The 13,026-nt window shown below is 33.5% G+C and overlaps 2 protein-coding genes across 2 annotated transcripts; one reads left to right on the forward strand and one right to left on the reverse strand.

Moving 5' to 3' along the window:
- Positions 1 to 4,388: 4,388 nt before the first annotated feature.
- Positions 4,389 to 10,073, reverse strand: LOC115712611 (MICOS complex subunit MIC60, mitochondrial). Its single transcript, XM_061114016.1, has 12 exons — positions 9,861 to 10,073; positions 9,691 to 9,749; positions 8,700 to 9,397; positions 7,964 to 8,101; positions 7,712 to 7,864; positions 7,556 to 7,633; positions 6,896 to 6,988; positions 6,688 to 6,807; positions 5,875 to 5,952; positions 5,615 to 5,794; positions 5,028 to 5,129; positions 4,389 to 4,931 (listed from the first exon to the last, which is right to left on the reverse strand). The coding sequence occupies exons 1-12, from the start codon at positions 9,869 to 9,871 to the stop codon at positions 4,698 to 4,700; spliced, it is 1,944 nt and encodes a 647-aa protein (XP_060969999.1). The 5' UTR covers positions 9,872 to 10,073; the 3' UTR covers positions 4,389 to 4,697.
- Positions 10,074 to 10,219: 146 nt separating this feature from the next.
- On the forward strand, positions 10,220 to 12,393 carry LOC115712612 (transcription initiation factor TFIID subunit 13). The gene is made up of 6 exons (XM_030640917.2): positions 10,220 to 10,332; positions 10,904 to 11,025; positions 11,109 to 11,146; positions 11,337 to 11,396; positions 11,485 to 11,559; positions 11,816 to 12,393. Exons 2-6 carry the CDS (start codon positions 10,926 to 10,928, stop codon positions 11,963 to 11,965), a joined length of 423 nt encoding a protein of 140 aa, XP_030496777.1. The 5' UTR covers positions 10,220 to 10,332; positions 10,904 to 10,925; the 3' UTR covers positions 11,966 to 12,393.
- The last annotated feature ends 633 nt before the right edge of the window (positions 12,394 to 13,026 follow it).

The following is a 13,026-nucleotide window of genomic DNA, read 5'->3' on the forward strand; positions in this document are numbered from 1 at the left end:
AATTAGAAGAACAATTTTAAACTCAAATAAAAGTGAATCATGGTGGATTCAAAAATAGTAAAAAGATAACAAAATTAGAGAAGCAATTTTGAGTCTTAAATAATTAAAGTTGTGAACAAAATTGATGAGAATTTTGTTAACAAAGTTGTGAACAAAATTGATGAGAATTTTGTTAACTTTAGTATAATTTTGGGCTAATCTCAATGAGGAGATAATCTTAATATTATGGGTAAAGATAATCACATTATTTTGTGAGTAATAATGTGAGTTTAATATTTTAGTTTTGTTGAGAAAACTAAAAATGTCAAATGGTATTTTTAAGGTGACCTTAAAGAGCTATAGAGACAAAGTGGTCTTCTATATTTTAAAATCAAGATATTATCTTGATAGTGAAATGTGAAAGTGTGGGGGTGATACTCCAACGTGAAAAGTTTAAGACATGTTTGGTGTCTTAAAATAAAGTGTAATTTAGACATATTTAGTGTCTAAATTAGTGTTGAATTTTGATATGCTTGGTATCAAAATTATTGAGAATTTGAGTTGTGTGAAAATTAATCTTTTATGATTGAATTTTCAAAGCTTAAGTACTTAAGGAGAAAAGTGGTCATAAAGTGAACACTATATTTTGGCATGCATGATTCACATGGAATCTATAGTACGTGAGAGGTTATAACAAATCGCTTAATCTCCGTACAAGATTAAAGCATGAATTTTCGAGGGATGGGATTTAAACTCCCTTAGTGTTTTACTCATTGATGGTAACCTATCTTAACACTAGTAAAAATTTAGTCTTAAGTTCAATAGGTAATAATAAGTCAATAGAGTGAATTTGGTACTCAATTGTCCCATCTATGGATGAGTACATGTGGTGAAATTTGAGGGTTAAAACCGAAAGGTTTTTTAATGGAGCTTAAGCTTAAGAAAACTCACTTAAGCGTAAGAAGTGTCTAAAGAGTGGTGAGACACTAAAACTCCACCTATATGGACTAGAGGTGGTGCCGCCTCTTATGAGAATTGGGAGTATTCTCTAGAGAGTCTATGAATTGGAATTTTGCACATGGCCATTAACGGTGCAAGAGCGAGACATGCGGTCTCAACTGAGCATTAGTGAGGGTGTATGTGTTATCATTGGTTTGTACTAAAGGAATAGTGGTTCAATGCTACGACAACTAAAATTTCATCAAACTTTGTGGTAACTACACTAAGGTAAAATTCAAATCGAAAGATATTTTACCTAATGCACCTAAGTAAGACTTCTTTAAAAGCATGTATTTATTCAATCAAAGTAGGGGAATGTTATATTTTGATATAATATTTTGATTGATTAAATAAATGTTACAAGTTTGTCACACATTTTAATCTAGTGGGAGATTGTTATATTATTTAATATAATAATGTGTATATTAAAATGTGGTAATATATGTTATTATGTGAATAATATATATTGAGTGTTTGGTAAATAAATTGTGTAAAATTTGATTTATTTAACCTAAAATTGTAACCTACACTTTATAACATGGAGAGGAGTTACAAATTTAATTGCTTTTGTAACTTCTTTTGGTTGATCATATTTTTGTGTAATAAAAGAGAGATTACACAAAATTGATGATATGATTCAAATATTATGAAATATAGTTGTTACAATTATATCAATGCTCATTATATGAGAGAAATGAGATGGCATTTTGAATCCTAAGAGTGATCACCTAAACACTATATAAAGGAGTCTAATATGCTTATTGAGAGAAAAAAAAAAGTTTTCTATCAAGAAAGCACTTTGCTAGAAAACCCTAAAATGCTTGATAATTCTCAAAGCTATTTCCATGAGAGTTCCCTTAGTGCTTAGAGATGGGGGAAATAAGCTTTTAGACAAAGGTGTAATACCTTGTTCAAGTCATGGTAATCCACACTATTCTACACTCTAGGTTGTGAGTGAGTATATACATATATTTATATATATATATTCTTCTCTTGTTATATATATTATATTACATGTGTTCTTATCTTCTTCTACCTTTCTTATATACAATATATAGTGTATATATATTGTATATTATGTGTTGTAACATTTCATTAATTTCTTTGTTGGTCCTTGTATTATATTGCAATAGAGTTGTAATATCTTGATTTTCTTCCATTGCAATAAAATCTCTAACAGCTTTAAATATTGTTACATCAGCTAGAAACATGCTTGATCAATACAAATTCGCTCATGGAAGGAAGGGTCTTTTGTTGTCTCCTTTAAATGATGGGGTGCATAATCGTGAGCGCTGGATTGCACCTGTGTTAAACAAGATCAAAGTTAATGTTGATGGGGCTTTATTTGAACAAGTTGAGCAGTTTGGGGTGGGTTTTGTAGCTCGAGATCATCATGGTACAATGTTAGAAGCTTTCAAGATGGGAAAGATTGGTTGTGTCCAACCCGAAATTGATGAGATCATAGGCATCAAAGAAGCTTTGAGTTGGATTGCAACTCATTCCTGGGACAATGTCGTGTTGAAAAAGGATAGCTTGATGTGTGTACAAGCTGTTCAAAGCAATGTTTTTATGTCCTCACAGTTTGGTCTTCTGGTTTAAGATGTTAGAAATTTGCTTTTGACTTTATCTTTTGTTAATTTGTGTTTTGTAAAACGATTTGCAAACAAGTTGGCTCATTGCTTGGCAAGAGACTCTTGTTTCTCTACAGGTTATGTGCTTTAGTTGGAAGATTGTTAATCTGAAGTGCATTTTATTGTTTTGAACGAATTTATTAATTAATAAATTTATGATTTTTACTCAAAAAAAAAAAAAAAAACTTAAAATTAAATAAATAATAAAATAATTAAGAAACTCCAATTTTTTTTTTCTAATTAAGAGACTGTAGTGGTTGTCTTGTCTACATCAAACTTAAACATTATCATTATTAAGGATATAAGGCTTTACATTACAGGTGTAGAACAAATTAGATTAAATGATTTACATCCCTAACAATAACATTCCGTAAACCAAATATACAGTAGACAACCTATAATGAAAATGAAAGGCTTTAGGTGCATGCAGTCATTTTTAGAGCCTGCACCTAAGCATCTTCCAATATTAATAGTGCTCTATGTATCATGCTATATTATCCTATCCTTGTTTCTCCCTTTGTTTCATACTACTACCCACATGGGTGTATATGTATATATAAATAATGAACATAACACATGGGAATATATATATATATTTATATTTTATATATGTTGCCTTTTATTTTAATACACACCACATCATGAACTTGTTCCATAATTATTAGGTATGAAAGTAATATATTTCTTAAAAAAACATTGATGGAAATAATAGATCTTGTTTCCTAGCAATTCTTTTATAAATGGTCTATAAAACAGTATACATCCTTGTGGAACACCCAACTTTCCTAACAAAATTTAATTAGTACTGTCTTTATCAGCTTGGGCATTGAATATTGTTTGTTACAGTCTCTGCCAACTATTACAGAAGCATATCCTGGTCAGAGAACAATTAGTTTTCCTCAGTTTTGAATGAGAGAAAAAAGAAGGAAAAGAAAAAGTACAAGATGCTACCAATGAATAGTTTTTAGCATTAGATTTTCATTCCCTAGTTAAATAAAGTACTATTTTATTTGCCCAATTACTTTATTCCTTGTAAATCTTTTGGATGCAATTGAAAGTAAAGTTAATACAACTTAATAAGACTAATCCAAAAAGAAGACAAAAAGGATGTATCGGTGACTTGGGACCAACTGATTTACCATTACCATAAATTCGAAGACAAACACAATTTTCTATGGATAATTCCTTACCATATGGTGAAGTGTTTAGTTAGAGGCAAATAAGAAATAAGACCGTCCAAAACAGTACTTTATCTGCTGGGATAATAAGATTTTAAGTATGCGATGATTAATAACTTTATTAAAGACAATAATGGATAAGTGGTAAATCCAAGGAGATAATTATGATATTAGAAAAATGAAAGAAACACATGCTAATTTTAGACTACATGTTGCTAACAACCAGAGCAGAATATGAGTGTTAGCAATTAATAAATAAAATACGAAAAATAATACAACTTCTGCATGTGTCCTTACAGCTCACAAGGCTCAGCCATGGTGCTAGTCACGCTAATATAATGGAGAATTGCTAGCTTTTACTTATTTTTTATATAAATTATATGCACACATACTGTATATTGTAATTAAACACATATATCTTATGTATATGTCATGTAGCATAATGCCCATTTCAAATAATTTCATTAAACACTACAAAACAAAAACATCACACTCAATTAGATTAGGAAACTATGATTTTCTATTGCCCATAAATTTTCTTCCACATCAAGATGCTACTCACAAACTCAAACTATGGCAAACCAAATTTTGATAACGTGTATACACATAAAAGAAGAAGAAGCAAAATTTTATTCATAAGATTTTTCTTTCTTTTTCAGAAATGGACAAGAAGCCATTTCTCTATAACATCAAAGCTCCACAGAATTCTCAGTTGTGAAAATACAAGTCATTTCCTTGTTCTGAACAATTATTAGTTGAACGTTTTCTTGATTTGTGTTTGTATATATCAGTACTGAAGAAAAAAAATTAGGCCGACTACCAAATCAATGAATTTTCTGACTCTCAAAAGGGCTAACATTAAAACTTGCAAGCCCCCAAAAATACAAAAATAGTAATCAAAATCACAGATTTATGTAAGGCTGATGGAAGTGGCATAAGATTGGAGAAGGGTTAGAGCTTGCTCTGTAATGGCTCTATTTCTGGCTCTCTTAACCCAGTCCCCAACTATTTCTGAGGCTTGGCTGCCTTGGACACCTTCTTCAAGAACATCTGCTGCTTCAGCAATTTTCCCTTCAGCCAAACAGGACTCAACTTTGTTGATGAGAGATTCTATTCCATCACCAGATTGGCTAGCTTCCTTCACCTGAAGGAAATTTCGATGCAAATATAAAAATGATCTAATAAGTGATATGTATATAGGAGGAAAGGGAAACGTAAGCTTGATTTTGTATCTTCATACCTTCAGCCAGGATGCTACATGCGCCAAAGAATGAGTTAAAACACCACCACCGCCAGGAGGGATTAAGCTGAAGTGTCGGAGTGTCCCTTTTAAGGCATCAAACTGACAAAAGAATTACTGAAGTTAGCAGATAAGGCTTATCAATAGGATTCATTTATGTAGTTCTTGAGTATCCAGCATTCAGATCTTGAATTGAAGCCTTCATAATTTGCATTTTTATACATGTTCAACTGACAAGTCGTCTTTGAGTGAAAAATCACAAGAAAGTCATAATAATACTGCTGAAATTAATGAGCTTACCCACAGTAGAAAAAATGTGTACCATGAGCGAAGCAAACAGTTGGTGTACAAATTAGACATTCAAGAACAATGAGAATGAAACAAAGAGCAAAGCAACCAAAATATGTTAAAATAATAATGTTCCAACCTCCACGAGTAAAAAGGAAAATAGGGTGTGATATGATTAGCTCAAAGAAGAATGAACAAGGTCTACAAGAGATTGACATAAAATACAACTAACTAAATAGGTAGTCAATCATAGGAGTGCATCCAATAGCATACAGAATAAAAGAACAGAAATAAGTTACCTTCTGGTCCAGTTGCAATAAAGTGTCTGTGCCACTGTTTCTTGTTTCTTCAGGGAGAGATGATAATACCAGATCTAAAATTGAATCTTTATCAATTCCTTCAAGATAATTGCGCAAAGCCATTATCTCTGACTGAATTGGCAACCCTTTCGAAAGTGCATCTTCCAGAGCAAGTGCTCCCTACAAGGCCCAAGGTCTAAAATATGAGATAATAATTGGGTTGAAAATATGCAAATGAATGTGCTGTTACTTTTTTTTACCAAAGCAAGCTTGTGAGCAGAGTGACTCCGGCGAGCCTCCTCAGACCGTGCATAGAATGCCATACACAAGGCATTAATCTGCAAGTAGAAGATATTATACCGTTTCAGCTTTCATTAGAGATAAATTTAGAAATGATATATTATGCTTTAGAGATTATCAAAACTACAGACAGATATTCAAATATCAAAAGTTATACATGAAACTAGTCGCTTTCAAAAGATTTCAGTGGATTTCCTTGTTTTCTGCCACATTTATATAGCAACTATTGAAGCATTTAACCAACTATGGTCACTCTTCTCTTCGGAAAAATATCACTAGCAATTTGATACAACCACTTGGGTTGAACAGGAACTTACTCCCAAAAGCTAGACTAGGAGGAGGGATACTAACAAATCCCATAATTGATCAATGTGGGATCCTAACAATACACCCCCTTTGGAGCCGACCTCCACGACAGCCCACTCTATGGTGACCTACTCTGTGGTGGCCTACTTATTTGGACTTGATCCACAGGTTGCCCCTTATGCATGTCGCCCCTTCCATAGGTCGCCTCTTTCACGACGTTGGTCCCACTTGAGGGTCATAACTCTAATGCCACTAGACACAACCACTTGGGTAGAACTCACTCTCAAAATTTAGCCTAAGAGAGGAGGGTGCTCAAGTGGGTTATATACTACTAACCAATCCCATACTTGGTCAATGTGAGATCCAAACACAATCCTATTCTGCCTCATCATTTCATTGACTCTTTCTTCTTCAAACATATGAATTAGGAATGAGAACTGATTGTAAAATAAGCAGATCTTACTTACATTAAGATTTGCTTCTGCTATTTTTTCAATTTGGGTTGCCTTCTCACTAGCAATTTTTGCAGCCAATTCTGCTTTCGCCAACTCTTCCACCTTGTTCAGCTTGAATTCAGCTTCATGCTCCTGCAATTGTAAATTACCAAATTAATAGTTATCACTCGGATGCTTGAACACTGATAAACCATTTTTGAGGCAGAGAATGATTTTGTACCAACTGTTCCAGCTCTGTCTTGTATTTCTCTTCAAGTTTTTCTTGAAGTGACTTGAGTGCAGCAGCTGCTTTTGTTCTTTCTCTCTTTAGTTCCTGAAGCAAAATAAAAGCTTTAAAGTTCAGTAATTCTAAGCTGTCATTCTCTAAATAGTGAGCAAGTAACAGAAAGTTTATATCTTCAGTTTCAGTTTGTTTACTCATTTTTTAAGGATAGAGATTGATACCAAAGAAAACGTAGAATTATCTAAATAGACATAAACTTGTATAGCACGTTTGCTTGTAATTCTTCCTTCAAGATTGTAGAACTTCAACATTTTAAAATTTATTTCTAGCATTTCAAATTGTAAGAAAATAGGTAAAACCAAAGTCTACCATATGCTCCATAATTTATCTAAAGCCACCAGCACTTTATGTCCTAAGACTCACAAGCATGATTACAAAATTCTCCTTTTTCTTTTACTCTTTTCCAAATATTTTCCAGTTCTTTTTTTAAAAAATAATAATAAGTAGATAAGAGGGTCTTTCATCAGAAATAAATTCACATATTCTACCTAATCAGGCCCCAATAAAAAGCAACCAGCAGAAGACAAAATAAAATTGAAAATTAAAACACTAAGGGAGATAAAGAAGCTTATGCACAGGGATGGAAAGAACTGCAACCTTGTCTAGCATTGCTGCCTCTTCTGCAAGCATCATTTCTCTTACTGCAGCATCCTTCAACTCCTTCTCATACTTTTCCTGTAATAATGAACCTTGTTAGTTAGATGGTCAATCATAAGAACTTGTTTCATAATGATAATAAAGCAAAGTACAGACCTTCAATGCTCTCTTTTCTTCCATATACAAACGAGCATCTAATTCAGCTTGTCTACTTTCAGCTGCATGAATGGCTTGTAAAAAGTCAAGAACTAATTTTCCATCTTTGGTTATGTAACCATCATCTAACTCCTCAAGTGCATTACTTAAGGCCTGTTCATCCAGATAAGGGCATTACAATTGGACATCCTTTTGCATATTTAGAATGGGAATAAGCAGAAATAATCAGCAAAAAGAATGCAAATTTTGAACCTCTTTTTCCTTGGAAAGGGCATTGTTGTCATGACCACCATGTCTATGCAAAGACGTTTCATTGTCCCCGGCCTTATCTCCTAATTGATATGCCTCAAGGAGAGAGCTAGGTTCTTCTACATCTTTAACAATTGCATCCTACAAATTTTTACCATGAGAAGAACTTCAAACTCTATAATTGAATTTTCAGGTACTTATGGAAGTTAAAAGATATGCAAGACGATGGAATTTAGGTTCCCAAATGACTTTAGTTCAAATGGTGATTGTTAAAATTCCAAAATATCTTAATGTTGTTAAAATGCATTGGAAGCTGTTTATGAAGCCTATCTATTTCTAGGTATGGGACAGATGAACTAGGCCACCTAGATCATTTGGCATTGGCTGCATCACAGTACCTTCCTTTTATATCATAAATGAAATAGTTAGTGGGAAAAGGGGTTGAAAAGCATGAAAGAACTATAGTATAATTCAGGTAATTAACACACAAGGAAAAACAAATCATTGAAAAATTCTACTTTCAAATCTCCATGTTCAGCTAAAGTTTCATGTATCAGTTTTCACTCTCAACATAATCCCCAAGAATTATGTTTCTTTTTTTATAAGACAGTAATCCAAAAAATTCAGCCAACTCTTACAATATCATTAGGATAATATAATCCAATGCAGATCAACCAAATAATAGGCATTGACACTATGGTGTATTAGTTGATTAAAAAAATGTAAAAACGACAATTACCTCCTCCCTTTCCTCTACAGTAAACTGCACAGGTGGTGCTTCTTTTGCTTCACTTTCTTTCTCAGCATTGCTAGTCTCAATAGATACTGGAGAAGTTTGAACCTCCTCATTTGATCCCATGTTAATATTTTCTTCTGCACTCTTTACCTCCACACTCCCCTCAGAAGCAGTCCCAGAATTTGAAATATGATCCTCAGATGTCATACTGCTTTGTGGGAGATCTGTCACATCTTTTTCTTTGATGGCAACTTCTTCAGGGTTTGTCTTGGGTTTTTCTTGCACCTGAGGCTGAACATCACCTTGACTATTACTTAAAGCTTCAACAATAGGATGGTCTGACTGAGTTTCAATCTTCTCAGAGGCATCCTTCTCAGTGACATCCTTCTCAGAGGCATCATCCAATTCCTCACCATTGACAAATTGATCCACCAACTTTTGAATATCTTTGTCATCCTTGTTCTCAACCTCATCCTTAACTAAATTTAGAGAATCCTGCTGATCCTTACGGCCAATATATTGGTCCAAATAACCAGTTTGGTAAGCCGCCATAACAGCAGCACCAATAAGAACACTTCCAAAAACAACTTTCGGAAAAGAGCCACTGGATTCAGGAGGCTTGCCTGTGGATTTAGGTTCAGGGGGTGCATTCTTCTGAGGTTTGGTTGATAGTTCTCTTCTTAGAGAGATGGGTATCTGTTGTAATCGTCCAATTGTAACAGATACAAATTAAAAACGAAATAAGGGAAAAATACAAGTAAGATGATAATTTCTTTAAAAAAAATGTTATTTATCGACATGAATGCAGAAAATTCAAAATTGCATTCACCCAACTGTTCATCCGAGCACAAACGACATAAACTGTGTCATTATCTATTTCAGTGCGCCCTAATCGACATTAGCAAGAGCTTAACAACAGCATCTTGCAATAAACTGACATTATCCCAAAACCCATAGTACAATAGTTAAATCAACAAAATTGTACGTGCCTGAGTTGTAATCTTCCTTGGAATTCTTCTGCCCGCTCGATGAGCCGAAAACTGCCGAATTGACCTGAAAAGGAATCATGCAATCGGGACATAAAATTCAATAACGGCATTATAATACCATTGTTGAATACAATCTAGGGTTTACAAGATTGAAAAATTGCCTTTAAGCATGTACCTGAGCAACATGATTACAAGTGTTCGACAAAATGACTGAGTGAACCAAAAGAAGTAAGGAAAATTCAACTCCTGGCGCTAAATAATCGTAGAGTTTCTGAAAGAGATACTAGAGAGAATGGGTGGTCCTTTAGCGAAGAAGATGCTTAGGAGGAGCTTCCGTACGTGAGCAGAACCATCACCCGTTGCCGAAACCCACCGCCACAGAGGGAACTGTCCGAAAGAGTACATCGAGCGAAGTTCCGCTTTGCCTTTTACCGCAACACAATGTCGTTTTTAAACTTTGATGTCGTTTTCGGACAACAAATGTGTCGTTTTCCCTATGGTCGGTTATTATATAATAATGTCAAAAAGAAACGGGCACAGCGGCATTTCTCTCTCGCTCTCTCTCTCTCTCTCTCTCACCTCACTTTCGCTGAACACAGTTCTTCTCTCTCGTTTCAATCATTAGGAGATATACGGAGTCTTTTCAGGTAGATGAGTTAAATTTGTTTATGAAATTGATCTCGCACACCAGTTGTTTGTGTAAATGCCTAATTGAAAAACTTATCGAGCCACTACCGAAACGATTGATTGGCTTTTGCTTTTGGTTTCTAATGGTCTTTATTTGAATGATTTTGACTTACAATTATAGCTTGTTAATAATTACGATTTTCCCTTTATATACGATTATCATTGTAATGCATCATGTTCATGTATGTATGCTGCACTATGTAAATTTTAACTCTGTTTCCTAAACTCATTATAATTTATAAATGCGGATTGCTGTATTGGGATGAAATGATGTTTGTATAAGCCTTCAAATTCTTTTGATTTGGAAAATAGGTTATCACTTATGACATACCACTCTATTGGGATGGGTTTTGTATAAGCCTTCAAATTAGAGTGATTGGCTGGCCCCTTTTTGTTTGGGATTGTTTTTTATTAAATATATATTCCTATTAAAGAAACGAAAATATATCAAAGGTATCACTTTCACATATTTGATTTGATAAAGTATAATGAGCTCATGGATGATAAAAAATCATTTGTGACTGAGATCAGGGTGTGAATAGCTGAGTAGAAGATGAACTCATCCATTGGAGCTTCTTCAAAGCAGAAAGCTGGAGTCCCACAGCCTCCTGAAACTTCGTCTAAACGCAAACGAGGAGTCTTTCAGAAAGAATGTAAGTTATGAATGAGAGATATAATCGCTGCAGATTTCCGGAACCAATATCTGATTAATTTGGTGTTGTTTGTGGATCTGCAGTGCAGCATATGATGTATGGTTTTGGAGATTGTTCTAACGTGAGTTTCATCATTAGACTTTTTTTTTTCTTGATTTAATATCAGAAGCTGACTGAACTTTATAACTTCATCAGACCTGCCTGCAATGTATAACATTGTTTATCTTTAGTTGAGAGCTATAACAGTAATAGTGAATTTAATGTTACCAATTTTGAAATGTCTGCTGGCTGAATCTGTTTTGTGCTGACAGCCTCTTCCAGAAAGCGTGGCACTTATGGAGGACATAGTTATGGAGTATATTATAGATTTGGTAAGCTATTTCTCTGATTATAATTTGTACCAACTGCAAAGATAGACCTTAGAGAGGGTGCTTTACTATTGTCTTAATATTACTGCAGGTACATAAAGCACAAGATAATGGTTCAAAGCAGGGAAAGCTATCAGTTGAGGACTTTCTTTACTTAATGCGAAAGGTGTGTCTTATTAAGTAGTAGTTATATCTGGTTTTAAACTTTTAAGGCACATCCTATGTTATGTTGAAAATGATGCCCTACCCCATTTTTTAGTGTTATTGTTTGTCCTTGGATTTTTTATTAGAGCGTGTGTGGTAGCATCTTCTCTAAAAGTGTTTCAAGCTATAAATTTATCTTGATTCTTTGGTTCTTCAGTTAGTTTTTCTTTTTTGTTGCTAGAGAAGTCATAGTAAAATGGCCATTTTTAACCCTGCAGGACTTTCGAAAGCTTAACCGATGTACAGAATTGCTATCGATGAACGAAGAGCTCAAACAAGCAAGGAAAGCTTTCGAAACAGATGAAGAGAAGCTAAGGAAGGCTTTCGAGGCTGATGAAGATAATAAGTTGGTGGGACCAACGGAGTAATGAAAGAGGGCTGTGTTTTTGCAGGTTCACAATAGCGATTGATGAATGATGAAGAGTCATGTTTATCTGTTTGATGCTCTGTGCCTCCTATTTGTTAAGGATCTGAAGAACAAGTGACATTTTGTTGTGGAGGTAGAAAAGGCAAACAAAGCATGGTTAAGAGTCTACATTTGAATATGTGAGGAACTGTAATTTAATTGGTAGTCTTGTCTTGTGTGGGCTTGGTTGGTAATATTGTTAAGTTATTGTGTTATGTTATGTTAATGGGCATGGATGATGTCCCTTCTTTAGTTCTCTATGGTCATCCCACCTATTCCCTCTCAATCTTAATTTTTTCATCTAATAGTTATATGATTGCCTAAAAAGAAATATATACAAAGTGATGTGATATATTGGTTTACAATACATAAAAAAATTGTTTAAATAAATAGGAAAAGATTTATTTATGCTGCAAGTCCTTAAATTATACATATTTTGACAATTTGATTGCTAAATTTTAGTTTTTGGCAAATTGGTCTCCAAATTATATAAGTTTTGACAAGTTGATCTTCAAATTTTATTTTTTGACAAATTGTTTACCAAACTTTTATTTTTTAGAAACATAGGTGACGTTTAGCAACATTTTTGTTTTTAAATTTTTTAATCACAAAAATAAAAGTAAAATTTTTGTTTTTAAAATTTAATATGTTCTATAATTACTTTTGTTTTTTAATTTTAAAAACAAAAAATAAAAGTGTGTTTTGTAAATTTCATTTTTATTTTAATTTGTTAATTTTATTTAATTCAGGTTTGAGGCCGGGTCCGATGTCAGGACTGGGAGCGGGTCCAAGTCTAGAGTCGGGCCAGGTTTCTAAGGTCTAAGTTGGGTCACAGTCTAAAGTATTGATTAAAAAATACTGTTTAAAAAAAATTGAAAGTAATTTTTTTATTTTTAAAATTTAGATTCTTAATTAAAAAATTGAAAAAGTAAAAACAGTTTTATAGAACATGATTTTGGAAAGTATTTTCACTTTTCTTATTTTGAAAACCAAAAACTGATTAAAAAAGTGTTACCAAATGCA

This window comes from Cannabis sativa, chromosome 4 (assembly GCF_029168945.1).
Source record: "Cannabis sativa cultivar Pink pepper isolate KNU-18-1 chromosome 4, ASM2916894v1, whole genome shotgun sequence".
Lineage (NCBI taxonomy): Eukaryota > Viridiplantae > Streptophyta > Magnoliopsida > Rosales > Cannabaceae > Cannabis > Cannabis sativa.

Bases quoted from the DNA above. Each gene is read 5' to 3' on its own strand.
- LOC115712611 (XM_061114016.1), bottom strand. The intron at 6,808-6,895 runs GTACAAAATCAT...TTACAATTGCAG, and splicing joins AGACAGAGCTGGAACAGTTG to GAGCATGAAGCTGAATTCAA. The intron at 5,795-5,874 runs GTAAAAAAAAGT...TGGGCCTTGTAG, and splicing joins CTGCTCACAAGCTTGCTTTG to GGAGCACTTGCTCTGGAAGA.
- LOC115712612 (XM_030640917.2), top strand. From the start codon at position 10,926: ATGAACTCATCCATTGGAGCTTCTTCAAAGCAGAAAGCTGGAGTCCCA. The intron at 11,026-11,108 runs GTAAGTTATGAA...GTGGATCTGCAG, and splicing joins AGGAGTCTTTCAGAAAGAAT to TGCAGCATATGATGTATGGT. The intron at 11,397-11,484 runs GTAAGCTATTTC...ATATTACTGCAG, and splicing joins TGGAGTATATTATAGATTTG to GTACATAAAGCACAAGATAA.